Source organism: Haliotis rubra, unplaced genomic scaffold, assembly GCF_003918875.1.
Source record: "Haliotis rubra isolate DU_JTF1 unplaced genomic scaffold, ASM391887v1 Scf312, whole genome shotgun sequence".
Lineage (NCBI taxonomy): Eukaryota > Metazoa > Mollusca > Gastropoda > Lepetellida > Haliotidae > Haliotis > Haliotis rubra.
In genome coordinates, this window is record NW_025766983.1 from 559,086 (window position 1) to 576,933 (window position 17,848).

The window sequence follows — 17,848 nt, forward strand, 5'->3', positions numbered from 1 at the left end:
GAGTTGGTTACATATATGAAGGACCAAATCTGGGTCTGAGGCCTGACAAGACAACACCTCAACCAATGGGCTACCCTATCACCCCTTAAGTTCACACACGGGCAGTGCTTGTATAGAATTAAAACTCCTAATTGCTTAAGTATTGCACAGTCCTTAAATGCTTGTCTTCTATTGAATGTAATACATCAAATTTCTAATGAACTGACTGTTTTCAGAAAATGGAAAATATAGTTCCAGTGTTACCTCTTTCATTTAAGAAAGAGGTAACATATGAATACTGGAAGCACAGACACCACTGACCAAACTGACCTACATAATTTACTTAACCTGTCATGAAACACACTGTCAGTGCGTCACTGGTTCAAACACACTATGTTCCCCCACTACCTGAGAAAACACACAGACATACATTATTATAGTGATGTATGTCAATTTTTTGTAAGGTTTTGAAATGAGGCTGAGTGTGGGCTGGAGTCAGGTACATAAACTTAGTAGGAACCAATGCCTGATAATGAAGCAATGTTTTGAGTATTTGATCAGAAAACTGTGACACATATAGCATGCTCCCTAAGGAGGTTCCTAGTCAGCATGCTGTACAGATTGTAAGAGGGAACAAAATGGGTCATCAGGTCATTGTACCATTACACCTTGGTTAGTGTTTACACTCTTCATCACTGGATTGTTTGGTTGAGATTTCATTGTTTACAGCCCACTGTCACATACCTCGCTTTCAACAAAACAAAATATTTTGCACAAGACTGACTAGTAGCGGGGGACACCAGAAATGGGCTTCACACACATTGTACCCATGTGGGGAATCAAACCTGGGTCTTCGGTGTGACATGCGAACGCATTAACCACTAGGCTACCCCACCGCCCTTGTTGCACAAGAGATATTACCTGTGTTATGTAAATGTTGACTGGTTCTAATATACTCATTAGTTTCTCTCTTCCTAGAACCAGGCCATTGCTTCATTTGGTAGTAAAAGGTCACAGCCTTGAAATGTGGTCGTATGTATTCACAGGTGATGAAGTAAGGTACTGTGTACAAACAAACGTGTACTGTCACAGAGTTCAAAGCCAGGAAAATATCCCTCTGATATGGACAAACACGCTTCACCTTATTTTTTTAACAAAAAAGTATTCCTTTGAGAAACGTAACAAAATTCATAAAAGTATTAAGAAAAAACACTTTGCTGCAACTATATTTTGACCATTTCAACTTCACATTCATGATACCATTGCCAATACAATCTTGTTCAACCAATCATGTGTATTTATTATCAGTGTCATATTCATCTTAACCATAATCTGATATGATGACAAAGCAATTTTCGGCACCATCCAAACGAAGTACAACACTTTGGTAATACTTCAATATTACTATTTCAAGTCTATAACATTGTTGCGCCAACTCCAGGCTGAGAATTCTCAACAGATATGTCCTGGTGGTTGTCATGGTGATGGCAGTGATGAGTATGATTGACAGGTGTCATCTAGATGCGTGACAGCTGATGGAGAAGGTTGGAGGGGAGGATGGCTTCGAGTTTCTCCAGGACGTAACTCAAGGGCAGGTACATCCAACTCAGCATCTGTAAGAGCATCACATACATCAATACACAACATCTTCAATAACTAACATTACTATCGCATTTAAAAATCAAAATATGTTGTATTATAACCACATAACACAAAGGGACACAACTCTGCTCAGTAAACTGTGGGGCAAAGAAGAACAAGAAAATATTTTTAGTGGTAGATGTTAAAGAAAGACTACCTTTCCCATTCAAAATTGTTTTACTGCACTAGCTTCAACTTCTGAAGTAAAGCTTGTCATATATAAGACATGATAATGACATCAAATCTTGTTAAAGTTGCTTCAGATCTTGTATACAAACGGGGTGGTGGGGTGCCCAGTGGTTAAAGCGTTGGCTCGTCACGCCCAAGACATTGGTTCGATTCCTCACATGGGTGCAATGTGTGAAGCCCATTTCTGGTGTCCCCTGCCGTGATATTGCTGGAATATTGCTAAAAGCGGCGTAAAATTAAACTCAGTCAGTCAGTATACAAAACATTAGGCAGACTAGATATTTGAACAATTAATGGTGGACATATTTTGTGTGACAGACAGAGCTTACTTTGTGAAAAAAGTTGTACATACAAGTGTCAATTTAAGATCAATGTGAGTGAGTGAAATTTGGGATAGTCCATCTACATCATGGCTGCAATAAATAGTAAGGGAAGGAGCACTGGCTATGTGAGTACTAAGACTCCCGTACATAAAGTGAGTGAGTTTAGTTTTATGCCACTTTTAGCAATATTCCAGCAAAATCATGGCGGGGGACACCAGAAATGGGCTTCCCATACATAAAGAAGGCACACTACAATTGTAGCACTAGAACCACTTGTGGAATGAAACCCTTGACTGCCCTCAGGATCTGCCTTGTGATAATAACTTTATTCATTACCAAGGTTATGATATCAACAGTTACAAGTCATAAAATGAGCCTGTCGAACATAAATCCAAGCATGATTCAAATAATATTCTTCAACAATCCTTGAAAAATAGTAATAGTAGTAGATGTATCCCATATTCAAAGAATATATTAACACTGTATTCAAGGCAATAATTTCAAACTTAACCACTTCCTCTGGTTAGGGTTTTGTTAATCAGTGAAATATAAGTCACCTTGACCATCTTACCGCCTTATCTAAGATAAATTGTTAATGAGGAGATTGTTCTTTATACATCTACTGTGACACATCTCTGAATAATGGCCTCTAAGATAAATAAATCGATATAATCGTGTGAACATCTTACCGTTCTGACGACAACGCCCATGGGTTCTGGGTACTGATGTGTTAACAGTGCCAGCAGAGCAGTAAAGGAACACAGACCAGCAGTGAACAAGATAAAGAAAGGCAGCTCTTTCTTGGGGTAAACTGACACCTCGTGAAAAGCTGTGGATAGAGAAATAACATGTAACATCCACTGCTGAATTATATATCACGATGAGTGAGTGAGTTAATACCAATTAAGAAATTGGAATTTCAATGCCAATATTCTAGCTACCTAAACAGCACGTCAGCTAAATGTGTCAGAAAAGACGTAAGTGATGCACTTCTTAGATGTTTACTATTGCGGTGAAACTCAGGTGTATTGGAATAGTGCTGACCAACAGAAGAAACAATATTGGGGCAGACCGGGATACAAAACAACCATTGGTTTCGAAACTGCCAAAGGGATGCAACTCTGCACAGAGCATTTCGGCATCTGTGTTTTCAACAATCAGAACAGTGGAAACGATCTAGTCTATCAGGTATTGGGTCACATGTAGTGTAATGAAAGTCTAACCCATACACATTTATACTCTTGCTTTCCACTTAATACAACAGTAAGGCATGACATGCATGTACCTCACCAATTTTCTGACATTTTTTTCAAAACGAAATTGGTAATATATTTCCCATTAATTATATTTTCAGAATTTGGTTTAAAAACTGTTATGATTCCTCCCCAAACCATGATGGCTTGGATGTCTGTTCCTCCCCCTGCCTCAGTGTGTCTACTCACAAGGCAGCAGTTCTCTGTCAGCACTCTCTGTACATGTGGGGTAGGGGTAAAACAAGTGCCCCTTCTCTAGTGGGTATGGAATCATACGGAATGCTGCAATACACAAAAGAAATAGCTGATGATAATTCCACTATCACAAATACATTACAATACTGGTAACACTGTACAATGTATAATTAGGCTTACTGGAAACTATAAACTATAACCTTTGAAATCTTGTCATGAAACTATCTGTCTTTTATTTCTTATAAGGATGACCTAAGCCTCTTCAAAACATTGGGCTCAGTTTTAGCCATACTTCTTCGTCTACTAGTGCTGGTTATCACTCACAATATTAGTGAACCAGGGATAGAATTATTTTTCGTAAGTGTGCCTTAGGGCACCAGACCATAAGTGGGGATCATTTTGAATTTATTGCTCAGTAATCGTATGGCATCAATACTCCATTGTAATCGTAAACCCAACCACAAACTTCATGTGGAGCAAGAATGGGGCTCAGTAATCGATACAATCATAACATCATGTGCAAACAAAACAGACAGCAATTAATACTATGATCAAAATGAGGAGGATACCTCCTGGTGAGACTCGCAAGTGTGTTATTTACATTGCAGTTTTACCAGGAACCAGGGATAGAATTATTTTTTCGTAAGTGTGCCTTAGGGCACCAGACCATATTATAAGCCGCATCCTTTCAGAAATCAAGTGTGCCCACATGTTTTTTAGAATAAATGACAGTGATGATGATCATTTTGAATTTATTGCTAAAGGAAGAAATGGGTTTAGGAGCATTTAGATATGTATGGCATCATTCAATTTGGAAAAAAAGTATTGTTTGGGGGATTAAATGATTAAAGGTGAATTATGTTCCAAAAACATTAGGCATGCCATAACGGCACCGCACAACATTTCTTAACAGTGCCATTCCAGTATTTACCGTGCCATGGCATGTCAATACATGGAGTATTTCAACCCTGGGATCGATAAGTGGGGCTCAGTAATCGATCAATACTCCATTGTAATCGTAAACCCAACCACAAAATTCATGTGGGCAAGAATTGAATACAATCATAACATTGTGCAAACAAAACAGACAGCAATTAATACTATGATCAAAATGATCGAGGATACCTCCTGGTGAGACTCGCAAAGTGTGTTATTTACATTGCAGTTTTACCAGGAACCAGGGATAGAATTATTTTTTCGTAAGTGTGCCTTAGGGCACCAGACCATATTATAAGCTGCATCTTTCAGAAATCAAGTGTGCCCACATGTTTTTAGAATAAATGACAGTGATGATGATCATTTTGAATTTATTGCTAAAGGAAGAAATGGGTTTAGGAGCATTTAGATATGTATGGCATCATTCAATTTGGAAAAAGTATTGTTTGGGGATTAAATGATTAAAGGTGAATTATGTTCCAAAAACATTAGGCATGCCATAACGGCACCGGACAACATTTCTTAACAGTGCCATTCCAGTATTTACCGTGCCATGGCATGTCAATACATGGAGTATTTCAACCCTGGGATCGATAAGTGGGGCTCAGTAATCGATCAATACTCCATTGTAATCGTAAACCCAACCACAAAATTCATGTGGGCAAGAATTGAATACAATCATAACATTGTGCAAACAAAACAGACAGCGATTAATACTATGATCAAAATGAGGAGGATACCTCCTGGTGAGACTCGCAAGTGTGTTATTTACATTGCAGTTTTACGAGTCAGTTATTTATGTCTTGATTTAATAAACATAATAATAAGAAACATACTTATGGCTTCCACCAGCGAGAATGATCGATTGACAGATTATTTGATCAATCGCTCCAGCACTTTAGTCGACATCTAAATTTGTTACATTTTCAAAGCATGTATGTTCAAGTGAAGTTCCTTTACAACAGTTTAGAAAGTTTCTGAGATCTTAAGTGAATAACTTCTAATACCATTTGAACTGGGTTTCAGTTATATCACAGCAGGACAGTTAGAGGCAGGAACATCTGAAGTGATGGTGGGACGAAAGTGATGCAGATCTCTGACCTAAGAGCAAGGCTCCATGCTGGCAAATAATGAGACATAATCACAGCAAACCTTGGATTTGAAACCCAATCATAACTTTCTGGCACCCACGAGGGATGCTTAACAAGAGCAAACATTTGTACTTACTGCCCTCCCATGTACAGTGGAGAAGATTTAACGCACCCTCTACCCTCTTCCAGTGTTGGAGGTGGAAAAATGCATACGCTAGAGCTTCGCTGTCCCCTCGCTTCAGTATATGTTCAGGTGGAAGCACCAGACTCTTCATTTCTAATAAGTACTGAAACAAACATCAGGCGTCACTTTATCATTTATAACACACTTCCAATGAGAACATCAATGTTATTTTAAGTCATCTATTATTTTGTGTATTATCAACTGGTCTTGTGTACAATGAATGAGTGAGTGAGTGAGTGAGTATGGTTTTACGCTACTTTTAGCAATATTCCAACAATATCACAGCGGGGGACATCAGAAATGGGCTTCACACATTGTACCCATGTGGGGAATTGAATCTGGGTCTTCGGCGTGACTAGCAAACGCTCTTACCACTGGGCTACCCAATCGCACCTTGTTTACAAAATCAAGCATACTGATGAGAGCAGTCATATCAGTGTTCTGTTTAACAAATCAGTTAACAATACAGTTGAAAATATCTACATCATTTTTGGTGGGGACAAAGGGAGGATTGGACAAAGAAGGGACATAACTCCATCAACCTTAATAGACAGTCACTGGCTTGCCGGCCATGTTGTTTTGTCAGGGGACACAACTCTTGTAACGGTTATTACCTTAGGAACATGTGGATTGAACTCCACTGCCCTGTGTATTGCTTCCACTGCTGTCATCTCTGCTGTGCTGAGACCTCGCTTGGATGCTATATCGGGGGAAAATCTGGAACAAAACATCAGAAGTTGTGTTGAGAAGGACTGACACAAGAATTCTATGGACTGATTCTTTCATGTTACCATTGCAATAGTCAATCTGTCAGACTACTATGATGAATTCAGGAATACCTATCAGTTCATATTACAGAAGCTTGCCACATAATATTAAAGCTTTTCCTTCAAATGTTCTTAAAAAACCTATTTGTAGTAAGACCTGTCTAGACAGGGCGTTGTCCTCTCCACGTGCTACTTACTTATCTGCTACTGCTCTTGCTTTAAGTAATGCTGCTGTGTAACATATAGTAGCTGACTTGGGTAGGCTGATATCTGAAACACAAACACAGTGGGTGAGTGAGTGTTTTGCTTTTGAAAATGTATGCACTTGATATTAATGTAATTTTGGAGTAAAATTGATATTTTATACTTATCCTGACTCATGCTCTTTTTTGCTTGTCTTCTTCTTCTTGCAGAACATAGTGGAACACTTGTATCTCCCTAATTGAAGCTCCCTTCAATTTAAAATCACTAATTAGTATTCACCACGAGTTACCTCCCTTTCCACAAGCTGGGGAGGGAGAGGCACCTCTCTACCCATGTGCCTCACTCTCTCCTCATATACTGAGCCCAACATTTGAATTTACAGGAAATCCAAAGTGTTATTTGGGGAGGATGGGAGGGCTGACCTCATGAGTCAGGATAAGTATAAAATATCAATTTTACTCCAAAATTACATATTTTCCTTATCCTGACTCATGCTCTTGCTTGTAGCATCCCTCACGGAACGGAGGTGGGAATATCTAATACTTTGGATTTTTAATAATTAGTGATTTGAACTGTGATGATTGTAATAACCCTATGGGAACTTCATAAAGGCACTGAACTGATGAATTCCTGCTGCTAACTTATCAGCTGCCATATAAAAGGTTATTACCATGTACTTATTATGATAAAGTATATATAACATTAATACAATGCTTAAGACTAATAGACTTAAGCTTGTTAATATGCTAGTATAAACTCCTTAGAGTTTGTTAGCTAAAATACTTTAAAGATATAACATAGTACTAAGCTTAAGATATGATTAAACTTAAGCTAATTATATAATAGCAAACTCTTTAGAGTTTGTTAGTTAATATACTTATATGATATAGATATAATGCTGAGCTTAAGATATGAATAAGCTTTAGCTACATATATAATAGCAAAACTCTGTAGAGTTTGTTAGTTAATATATTTTTATAATATGAGTATAGTACTGTGCTTAAGCTATAATTAACTTAAGCTACATATATAATAGCCAAACTCTGTAGAGTTTGTTAGCTAATATATTTTTATAATATGAGTATAGTACTGTGCTTAAGCTATAATTAACTTAAGCTACATATATAATAGCCAAACTCTGTAGAGTTTGTTAGCTAATATATATTTATAATATTAGTATAGTACTGAGCTTAAGATATAATTAACTTAAGCTACATATATATAGCAAAACTCTGTAGGGTTTTGTTAGCTAATATATTTTACAATATGAGTATAGTAGTGTGCTTAAGATATAATTAGCTTAAGCTACATATATAATAGCAAAACTCCATTAGAGTTTGTTAGCTAATATATTTTACAATATGAGTATAGTAGTGTGCTTAAGATATAATGAACTTAAGCTACATATATAATAGCAAAACTCCGTAGAGTTTGTTAGCTAATATATTTTTACAATATGAGTATAGTATTGTGCTTAAGATATTATTAACTTAAGCTACATATATAATAGCCAAAAAAAACTCTGTAGAGTTTATTAGCTAATATGTTTATAGTGTAACCATAGTACTAAGCTTAAGATAAGATTAGACTTAAGCTAAATGTATATAGCAAAATAAACTCCTAAGAGTTTATTAACTAATATACTTTTATGTTAAAAACATAGTGTACTGAGCTTAAGTTATGATGAAACTTAAGCTATATATATATAATAACAAAACTCTGTCGGGTTTTGTTAGCTAATACCTTTATAATGTAAACATACTGCTTAAGATATGATGAAAACTTAAGCTAATTGTATAATAAGCGAAAACAACCCTTTAGAGTTTGTTAGCTATGATATAAACCTAGTATTGAGCTTATGAAGGGAAAACTTAAGCTACATATATAATAGCAAGAACTCCGTTAGAGTTTGTTAGCTAATACATGTTATAATGTAACCATAAAGCTTAAAATATGATGAAACTTAAGCGAAATATATAATAGCAAAACCCTCTTTTAGAGTTTTGATAGCTAATATACCTATATGATATAAACATAGTACTGCTTAAGATATGAATAAGCTTAAGTTACATATATAATAGCTAAAACTCTGTAGAGTTTGTTAGCTAATACATGTTATAATATAACCATATTGCTTAGAAATATGATGATACTTAAGCCAAATAGCAAAAAAACTCTTTAGAGTTTGTTAGCTAATCTACTTATATGATATAAACATGAGTACTAAGCTTAAGATATGAATAAGCTTAAGCTACCTATATAATAGCAAAACTCCTTAGAGTTTGTTAGCCAATATATTTTAATAATATGAGTATAGTACTATGCTTAAAGGTATAATTAGCTTAAGTTACCTATATAATAGTAAAACTCAGTAGAGTTTGTTAGCTTAAATTAACTTAAGCTATGTATAAAATAGCCAAAACTCTGTAGAGTTTGTTAGCTAATGCATTTATCATGTAACCATAGTATTACTCTTAAGATATGAATAACTTAAGGTAAATATATATAATAACAAACTCTGTAGAGTTGTTAACTTATATATTGTATGATGTAATAATCATAGTACTGTGATGATAAAAGGAACTTAAGTAAATTATATATAGCATGAAGCTATTTAGTATTGTTATAAGATAAGTAAAAATCTGTTAGATTGACTTATCTTCTCCGAGGAACTGTCAGCTGTTGTGCGAGGACCATGGGATCAATTGGTGTATACCTGAGACGTCCTCGGTGGTGATATCTCTCAGATAATGGTTTGCAACCACCATATCGGATTTCCAGAAATAAACCCTCCATTATTTCAATCACATTTGTGTAGAACAATTGTAGAAGTTAGCTTATAATATCATGAGTATTAAGCTCATGGAGGGTCGGAATAGGTCCATCCGCATATGCACGTAGTATGACAGTTCTGATCCAAATGGAGATATAATACATGAGACTTCACTCTGTGAAGTTGATGATAGAGAAAATAATCTGTTGCATTTTTCCTCCTGTTTGGTTTGGTGCAGATAAATTTACAGTGCCTCTTGCTGGCCATCTTGATAGAATCATCGCGTATCATGGGGTCCAAGTATGTCATCCAGGCGTGTTCATAAACCTCACTTGTGAGGTGTTGGAGCACTATATTCATATCCCCAGGTTGGTGAAATTTCCGCTTTATTCTCCAAACAGAAGTTTAGTAGGTTTACTAACCATCTAGTTGTGTTAGTCGCTTGATGAAATTCAGCTGTAGTCTGAAACGCTGTGGATTTAGATCCACTTGTATCTTCTTGCCTAGGTAATTCGGGCCGCTAAGTCCTTTGATGATGTAGGTGCACAACCAGGTGTGTCTGTCCTCGTTGAACTTTATGTAAAATCGCCTGACTGCCGATCCCTCGCCTTAACTTGACAGGGGAGGTCTCTAACTTGAAGAAAGGCAGTCTAATCATGAATGTTCAGGTTAACTGGACTGTAAATGAGGCTTGCTCGCTCACTGATATATAGTTGTCACTTGTGACGTAAGTCTTGAACTGTGAATAGAGATCGAATCCTCTGTGTAGGTCACGTTGTCCCTCAGCGGTCCAATCAGAACAAGGCATTTTGATTCTGTATAATACCCGCTGTGATGTCACCGGTGTAGCGGGAAAAACCCACCTTGAATAAATTCTTGTCGTCGTTGATATTAGCATAAACGCCGGTCTTCACCGTAGCTTCGAAGTTATCCGAGTGACCACGCGTGTTTGAGGGTTAATGGTAACCGCTACGAAACCTCCGCCAAATATCTCGCTCCTGTAATTTTATGCTGGGTAGGTTATTTTCCTGGTTGTCGTGAAAGTAATTTCAGTTTTGAATATAATTCCGACTTCCTTATATATAAGGGTATAAACAACTTGCAAGTTGTGAGCTTGTAGACTGTATACATGAATGTATCGTCATAATTGTAGAATTAACGTTGAACTTGTTGTACATATTTCTTCTCAGAAACTTTGACGATTAAGAGTTATACTCGCTGTAACAAGGCTGCTGTTCAATTTCGATATTGAATTGTCTGCAGATATGCAAATGGTCACGCATGTAGATAATCGTATCGTCGTCCGGGATTGTATATTAGCAATTTATAATGAATAGTTGATTTCTGTGAAGATCTATGAAATGTCGTTGACTAATAATACAGCTGACGCTTCTGTGTTGTAAATAGCCTGAGCAATTATCTTCGCGTAGGCTTATATAGATCGCATCTGGCATACAGTTGATAATCAACTTATGCGACGCCTTGAACGGACTGGACGAAAGTAGCTATATATGACGAAAGTGGCTAGTATATAGAACCTTGGAGGAGACTTCCTCGGTGAACGCCCGGAGACTTCGAGAAGTTCTCGGAAGTATCCCTTCTAGATCTTCTGGGTGAAGTAGACTTGGAGTTACTTAGCCTTCAGCGACCATCGCTAAGGTGTCGAGTCAAAAGCCCGATTAGTATATATATATATATATAAATATATATGAGCTTGCTTCGTGGAACAGCCTCTGTGTTTAACAGGATGTGGGATCGGGAAGCGCTTTGCCTAAAATGAAGGGCCGCATGGATCATCTTATCATATTCAAAGTCGCGGTTACGAAGTCTGGTGATAAGTGTCTAATTGATCGTTCTAGATCTATTTAGGCCAGCTTAACATACCGCCCTCGTCATGGATTCAACAGAACCAATATAATGATTGTAGTTCTTATACTTGATATCGATGATCAACTTGTCTATGGGTTGATCTTCGGAGACTTGTGAGGGGAACGTTGATAGTTTCGCTGGCTCTTGTATAGTCCCTCGATGTCCTTCTAGATGATGAAGATCTGATTCAGGTGTCTCCGGCGCATGCCTTCGCTGAAGCTTCCTCTGCGTCCGGTCCGGGAACGACGATATGACCTTCGCCGAAGGCTTCCGCGGATGTCTGATGGTCCGAGTCCACATCTAGGGATGAAACCGCAAAAGGTGATGATCTATCCTGCCTTCGCGAAGTCCTTCGCGAAGGCTGTACATCTAGGTTCTTTCCGCGAAGGCTGTACATCTAGGTCCTTCAAAAGGTGGTCCGCGACTTCCTTCGCGAAGGTGACATCGTCCTGGCTGCTACGTTGACGGGGTGCCTCTGGGGGTGCTGTTCACGCTTGGAGCCTTCACTGGCTCGGACCCTGCTACCGCAGATATTGGTCCTCCATGATGTTCATAATTTGTCGCATCATGTCTTCTGGGATGGTCTGCGGCGAGGTCGCCGGGTGCTTTATCTGCGGTGTTAATGGAGGGGTCCACGGAAAATCGGTCCGACATCAGTGTAGAGGCATCAGGCTGCATGGTGATCTCTGCTGATGTCGTTGTAGCTGTCACCGGTCGCTTCTTGTGGCGTGCGTCGGGGATGATGATCAGCTGATCATCGTAGAGGTCCAGGTCATCGGCTGGAACAATCTCGGAGAAAGTCCTAGTAGACTTCGCTGATTTTCCCCTCAGAGGTCGACGCTGCCCTGGGTGTCGCGACGTCTGCGTTGAGTGTTGGTAATGATGGGACCCTCAGGACGATCATCGTGATATCTGCGTTGGTACATCAGGCTGCATGCTGATCTGTGCCGACATCGGTCAATCTTGATATGTACATCCGGTATGATGACCGGCTGATCATCATACAGGCCCAAACTTCGATGGGAACGGTCACCGGTTGTTGAGATGTAGTAGAAAAACCCTCTAGTCTTCTGCTGCGGCTGATGGGATGTCTGGGGAAGCAGGATGCTTCTTGGAGATGGCGGACTCACGTCCCCACACCTCTCCACCACTCTAGCGGAACACCACACGGGAGGGGAGTCGGCCAACAGCAGTAGACTGGCGAGGGTTCCGTGTATCAGTCATACTAGACTCTGCATACGCCGACCTATCTGCTGTGCGCCAAACGCAAAGTAAATATTAATAAAAGGTAGAATTGGATAAATTAGTACCGCAACTGCAATGTGAATATAATAAACATGGCTACGCATACATCATATTAAAGCGGATCAGCAGCAGCATAAAAACGTAATCTGCAATAGTACAGAATTTTCATCAACGTAATCCACTGGAAACAAACACGGTGATCCCGTGACTAAACTGTAGAAAAAGCGACTAAATATCAATATATAATCGTTTGAAGGATACTAGCTAAACCTCTATAGATGTCTATACGAGGTAACTAACTAAATATAATTCAAAGGATATAGTGTGTCGGAGACACAGGCGCTCTCACGATCCAGCTCACTGGGCTTAAGAAGGAGAGAGTGAGGCACATGGGTAGAGGTGGCTCCTGCTTCAGCTTGTGGAAAGGAGGTAACTTCGGGTGAATACTAATTAGTGATTTTAAATTGAAGGGCTTCAATTAGGGAGATACAAGTGTTCCACTATGTTCGCAAAGAAGAAGAAGACAAGCAAAAGAGCATGAGTCAGGATAAGGAAAAATATACATTTTTAAAAAATATCTACAGTGTTTTGTCATTACCAGAGTACTTACTACCAGTAAATATGTTTAAAGAGTGAGTGAGTGAGTGAGGAGTGAGTGAGTGAGTGAGTGAGTGAGTGAGTGAGTGAGTGAGTGAGTGAGTGAGTGAGTGAGTGAGTGAGTGAGATTTCTATATCATTCCAGAAAGGGTCTTCACTGAGATGAGCATTTGCTTTAGTTACTACGCTAAGGCCACCATTACAGAAGTGAGTGTTCTACATGCTCAGTCAACATAGTGGTCCACTCACCATCATATCTGGCCAACACTGCCTGAACATCAGCGTAGGCCTGGAGCTCTAACAACAGCTCTATAAGGTTCTCATGGATGTTGTAGCTAACATCATACAGTTACAACTCACCATCATATCGGGCCAACACTGCCTGAACATCAGCGTAGGCCTGGAGCTCTAACAACAGCTCTATAAGGTTCTCATGGATGTTGTAGCTAACATCATACAGTTACAACTCACCATCATATCTGGCCAACACTGCCTGAACATCAAGCGCAGGCCTGGAGCTCTAACAACAGCTCTATAAGGTTCTCATGGATGTTGTAGCTAACATCATACAGTTACAACTCACCATCATATCGGGCCAACACTGCCTGAACATCAGCGTAGGCCTGGAGCTCTAACAACAGCTCTATAAGGTTCTCATGGATGTTGTAGCTAACATCACACAGGTACAACTCACCATCATATCTGGCCAACACTGCCTGAACATCAGCGTAGGCCTGGAGCTCTAACAACAGCTCTATAAGGTTCTCATGGATGTTGAAGTTCATCAAAGGGAACTCCTTCATAAGCTGTAAAGAAAACAAAGAGAGGTTAAATTTGTTAAAAATTATTAGCCTATCACCTCAAATTTATCATTTTGTCCTGAATAACATCATATGTTTTACTTTGGTGATAGCATGATTTGAATATGTCATCTGCTAATTCATCTTATATAGGTAATATCTCTTCTCCTTAAGTGGAGAGTTTGTCTAAGACTACAATTGTTCACATTTTTAAAATGCATAAAAATAGGGAGTGATTAAATTGTACAAATTTCTAATCTTTCCCAAAAACATGTACTGCATTTCTACTAACTGCAATTGAAGCTGAGTGAAAAAAAATGTCCATCCCCATGTTTGCGGCCACATAACACCTCACACAAACACAACCTTTTCAGGGTTAGGATTATCATTAACCCGAATCATTCCACTTCACAAATCTATCATTCTTGCTGAACAAATCACAAGAACTGACAACTGAATTGGTTTATCAATCATTACACAAATTTGAAGTGAGACATGGGACCACATCAAAGACCCCAGATCCTGAATTCACATCTACAAAACAGCTAGTGCAACAACTACTTACATCTCTCATCATTTTGACAGCTTCTCTTGTCCGCCCGAGTTAGCCTCCTTGGTAGCACACATCATGTACTAAACCACACTCTTTATATACACCAATACATTGGTATCTCTCCCTGTAGCAGACAGATGGGTGACAGCCATGTACAAAATAAACCACACTCTTATTATGTGGGGAATATCAGACATATCTTTATATACACCAATACATTGGTATCTCTCCCTGTAGCAGACAGATGGGTGACAGCCATGTACAAAATAAACCACACACTGTGGGGAATATCCAGACATCTGTGATGCCTACACTGTTCTCCTGATCACAGATGGGTGACAGCCATTAAAAATGTTTTAAACTCAATGGGTCCTTGTCATTCAAGTTTAAAAGAAAAATATTTTGGAATTTCTTATATTCAAACACTATACGAATAAACATCAAGGATTCCAGGACCCCCATAAACTGAACATTTTTTACCATTATGGAGGACACAAGCATTGTATTGTTTGACGGAAAATTCCTGGCAGTGTGCGAAATAATCTTCAACAGTACTTCCCTGCCCGGCTAGATATCTGTTTCAGTTGAGTTTAGATTTGAATGGACAGGGATTTGTGTCTCTACCAAATACCAGTGTCTCACAAATAATACCAAACTGCCTGACTCACAAGACAACAATGTCTGACTTACGATGTAAAGCTTCTAGCTGTGAGTTCTGATGCTGGGTCTGCTGGGACTTCCTGTACGATGTTTCCGCTGCCTTGTATGCCTGCTTGAACATCTTCTCACTCTGCAACCAGGGTATGAGGGTTGAGTGATGGGTGAGTGAGTTGTGAGAGGTGGGTTAGTGTTTGGTGGGCGAGGACTTGTGACAGACACACTCACACGGTCACACTCATGAGCAAGAGATATTCTATGCTACAAATAAAGGTTGTGTTGAAATTCCAAATGATGTGGTAGTACAAAGTCATTGGTATATATGATCAAAAGAGATTGGAAACATAATAACACTGGAGAGAATCAAATCTTCAATCGCAAAAACATCCATTCATACAATCAGGAACCTTAGAAAGTACATGCTGTGAAGTTGATCGAGCAGGATTTGGCTGTAATACATGCCTTGGCCTCTTAGAAAAACAGGTGCCCTTTCAGCCATACACAACAGGTTATGAGAATATCAGAGACTGAGAGGAAAGTGATAAACAAAATGACATGTTTTAACTGTGTGCTTTTACTTTAAACTTTTGAAAAAACATTGTTTGAAATTAAACTTGCTTCACTGAGTACATGTGTTTTCTCACCTCTAAAATAGTCTGACATTCTTCTTCTGCTAGAAGCAGCAAAGCAGTAGGACACCTGAAATACAAGTACATCATCATCATCATCATCATCATCATCATCTCTGAAACACTGAAATCTAAGGAACTTTGAAAACCAGTCATTTGACTTTCATAATCAGGCCACTGGGCCATATTACAATGCCAAAAAAAACCAATATAGTTATATAAAACTGTTTTGGATACCAATAACAGTTAGCCCAGAAACTTAATGCTCATCAGGGTCCATAGAGGTTCAGAGATGCCGGCACATCTACATGTATATTTGATTGAACAAGAGCAAATTTCTTTGATATTGTACTGTTTCAAATTATATTGATTTGATTTTACAAAGTTTTATTTACTCTGTTTCAAAGGAATAAGACAAGTCTAACTCACACTGAAGTATTCTTTGACATGAATATGTTAATATCTTCATGACATGGAGGGATATCCGCCATTAAATCACAATGTTAAATGGCATAAAGTATTGTCCACCGATACTGACATCGGAGAAAGGACCATATGAGCCGCCATGGCATCTATGTCCAAATAAACTCAATCAAGATATGTTCACCTTTGAAGGGGGCATGTCATCATGATCTGTACTGACACTGAGGAGAAAGTTATTTTTCATATGGAAATTTGATCTTACGTTGTTGATAACAGAAAAAATCCTTTCATGAAGGGAAATTAACATGTCAGAGGGATCATGATCTTGTAAAACTATAGAATAGTATGGAATGAACCACACACTATTAATGAACAGTTATTTTTCAGATGGAAATTTGAAACATCTTAAACTTCTCGTAGCATAATAACTCTGAAAATACTTCAGAAATTCTTCTTCAAACCTTTGCTGGGAGGAATTTTCCAGCTTTTTGGGACTTCAAAAAACATCAAAGAAACTACCGAGGTAGAAATCGCCGATGTCCGACATGTTTGTTTACAAACAAAAGGGTCAACGAGTTAATTGATTCATACGCAGTGAATCGGTCACTTTAATTAGCAGTCCTTAAACTGCCATTTAAGTACGGTTTTGATGAGCTTTCAGCCAATCAGAATCGAAGTATCACACAATGTCGTGCTAGAATGTCCTGTAGGTAGTCACAACTTGTAGTCATTGTACTTTGTTAACAACTAGTTTTAAATACATGAACTTAACTACCCTGACATAGCCTGTATTTCATTCAGTCCACACAAAAAGAAACACAGTTCACTGACAAGCCATTTTTCATTTATACAGTTGGTTTATGAGACTAGCAGAAAAAAAAGATTGAAATTAGTAAAAAAAATAGACTTTGACATTTTTGTTAGGGTTGACTCCATTTTACAATCTGGTAAAATACAAAAAGAAATATTTTGTCAGATATTGTGAATAAAAGGGATAAAAAATGCTCTTCCAATAGAAGAAGCCAACCAATCTTCTTTGTGTATCTTGTCATTTTAAAGCTTGTTTTTCATTCACTGGCAGCAGTAGAAATGGTATGTTGTTGAAAATTAACCAAAAAAAAAGAAGAAAATTTAACCACCTTCATTGAATTAGTTGCATAACAGTTTTTTTTGCAAACTAGCAAATCAAAAAAAGAGATCTTGTATGATAACTGCATGATCCTCGTTTATGTTAAATTGTCCATTAAAGCAGCGGATAAGTTCACTGAGTCTACAGTCATATCGAACTGATCACGTGTAGTAGTGATTTGATGCACTCTGTTTTAAATACTTTTGAAACGGGACATCAACCAAATCACTTGTGAACATTTTGTGCATGATATCAGAAAGACAGTGACAAAAGATCCTACCCACTTATATATCTATATTAATTTTCATTGATTTTTGTACCACAAAATTATTGAGGATCGGAAAACATTCAAGGCCATAATGGTGAATTGTGACCTGAAGCAGACCTGAGAACAAAAACACTCTGACCTCA

The 17,848-nt window shown here is 38.2% G+C and overlaps 1 protein-coding gene across 1 annotated transcript in view; it reads right to left on the reverse strand.

Annotated features, from left to right (window-relative positions):
- Nucleotides 1-213: 213 nt before the first annotated feature.
- LOC124283283 (suppressor of tumorigenicity 7 protein homolog) overlaps nt 214-17,848 on the reverse strand; it is a 65,996-nt gene continuing 48,361 nt past the window's right edge. Inside the window, 11 exon segments of the mRNA XM_046719313.1 lie at nt 214-1,592; nt 2,822-2,961; nt 3,575-3,667; nt 5,744-5,894; nt 6,406-6,508; nt 6,756-6,828; nt 13,941-14,052; nt 14,612-14,650; nt 14,653-14,723; nt 15,290-15,389; nt 15,901-15,955. Of these exon segments, the coding sequence (XP_046575269.1) occupies nt 1,497-1,592; nt 2,822-2,961; nt 3,575-3,667; nt 5,744-5,894; nt 6,406-6,508; nt 6,756-6,828; nt 13,941-14,052; nt 14,612-14,650; nt 14,653-14,723; nt 15,290-15,389; nt 15,901-15,955 (1,033 nt within the window). The 3' untranslated portion in view covers nt 214-1,496.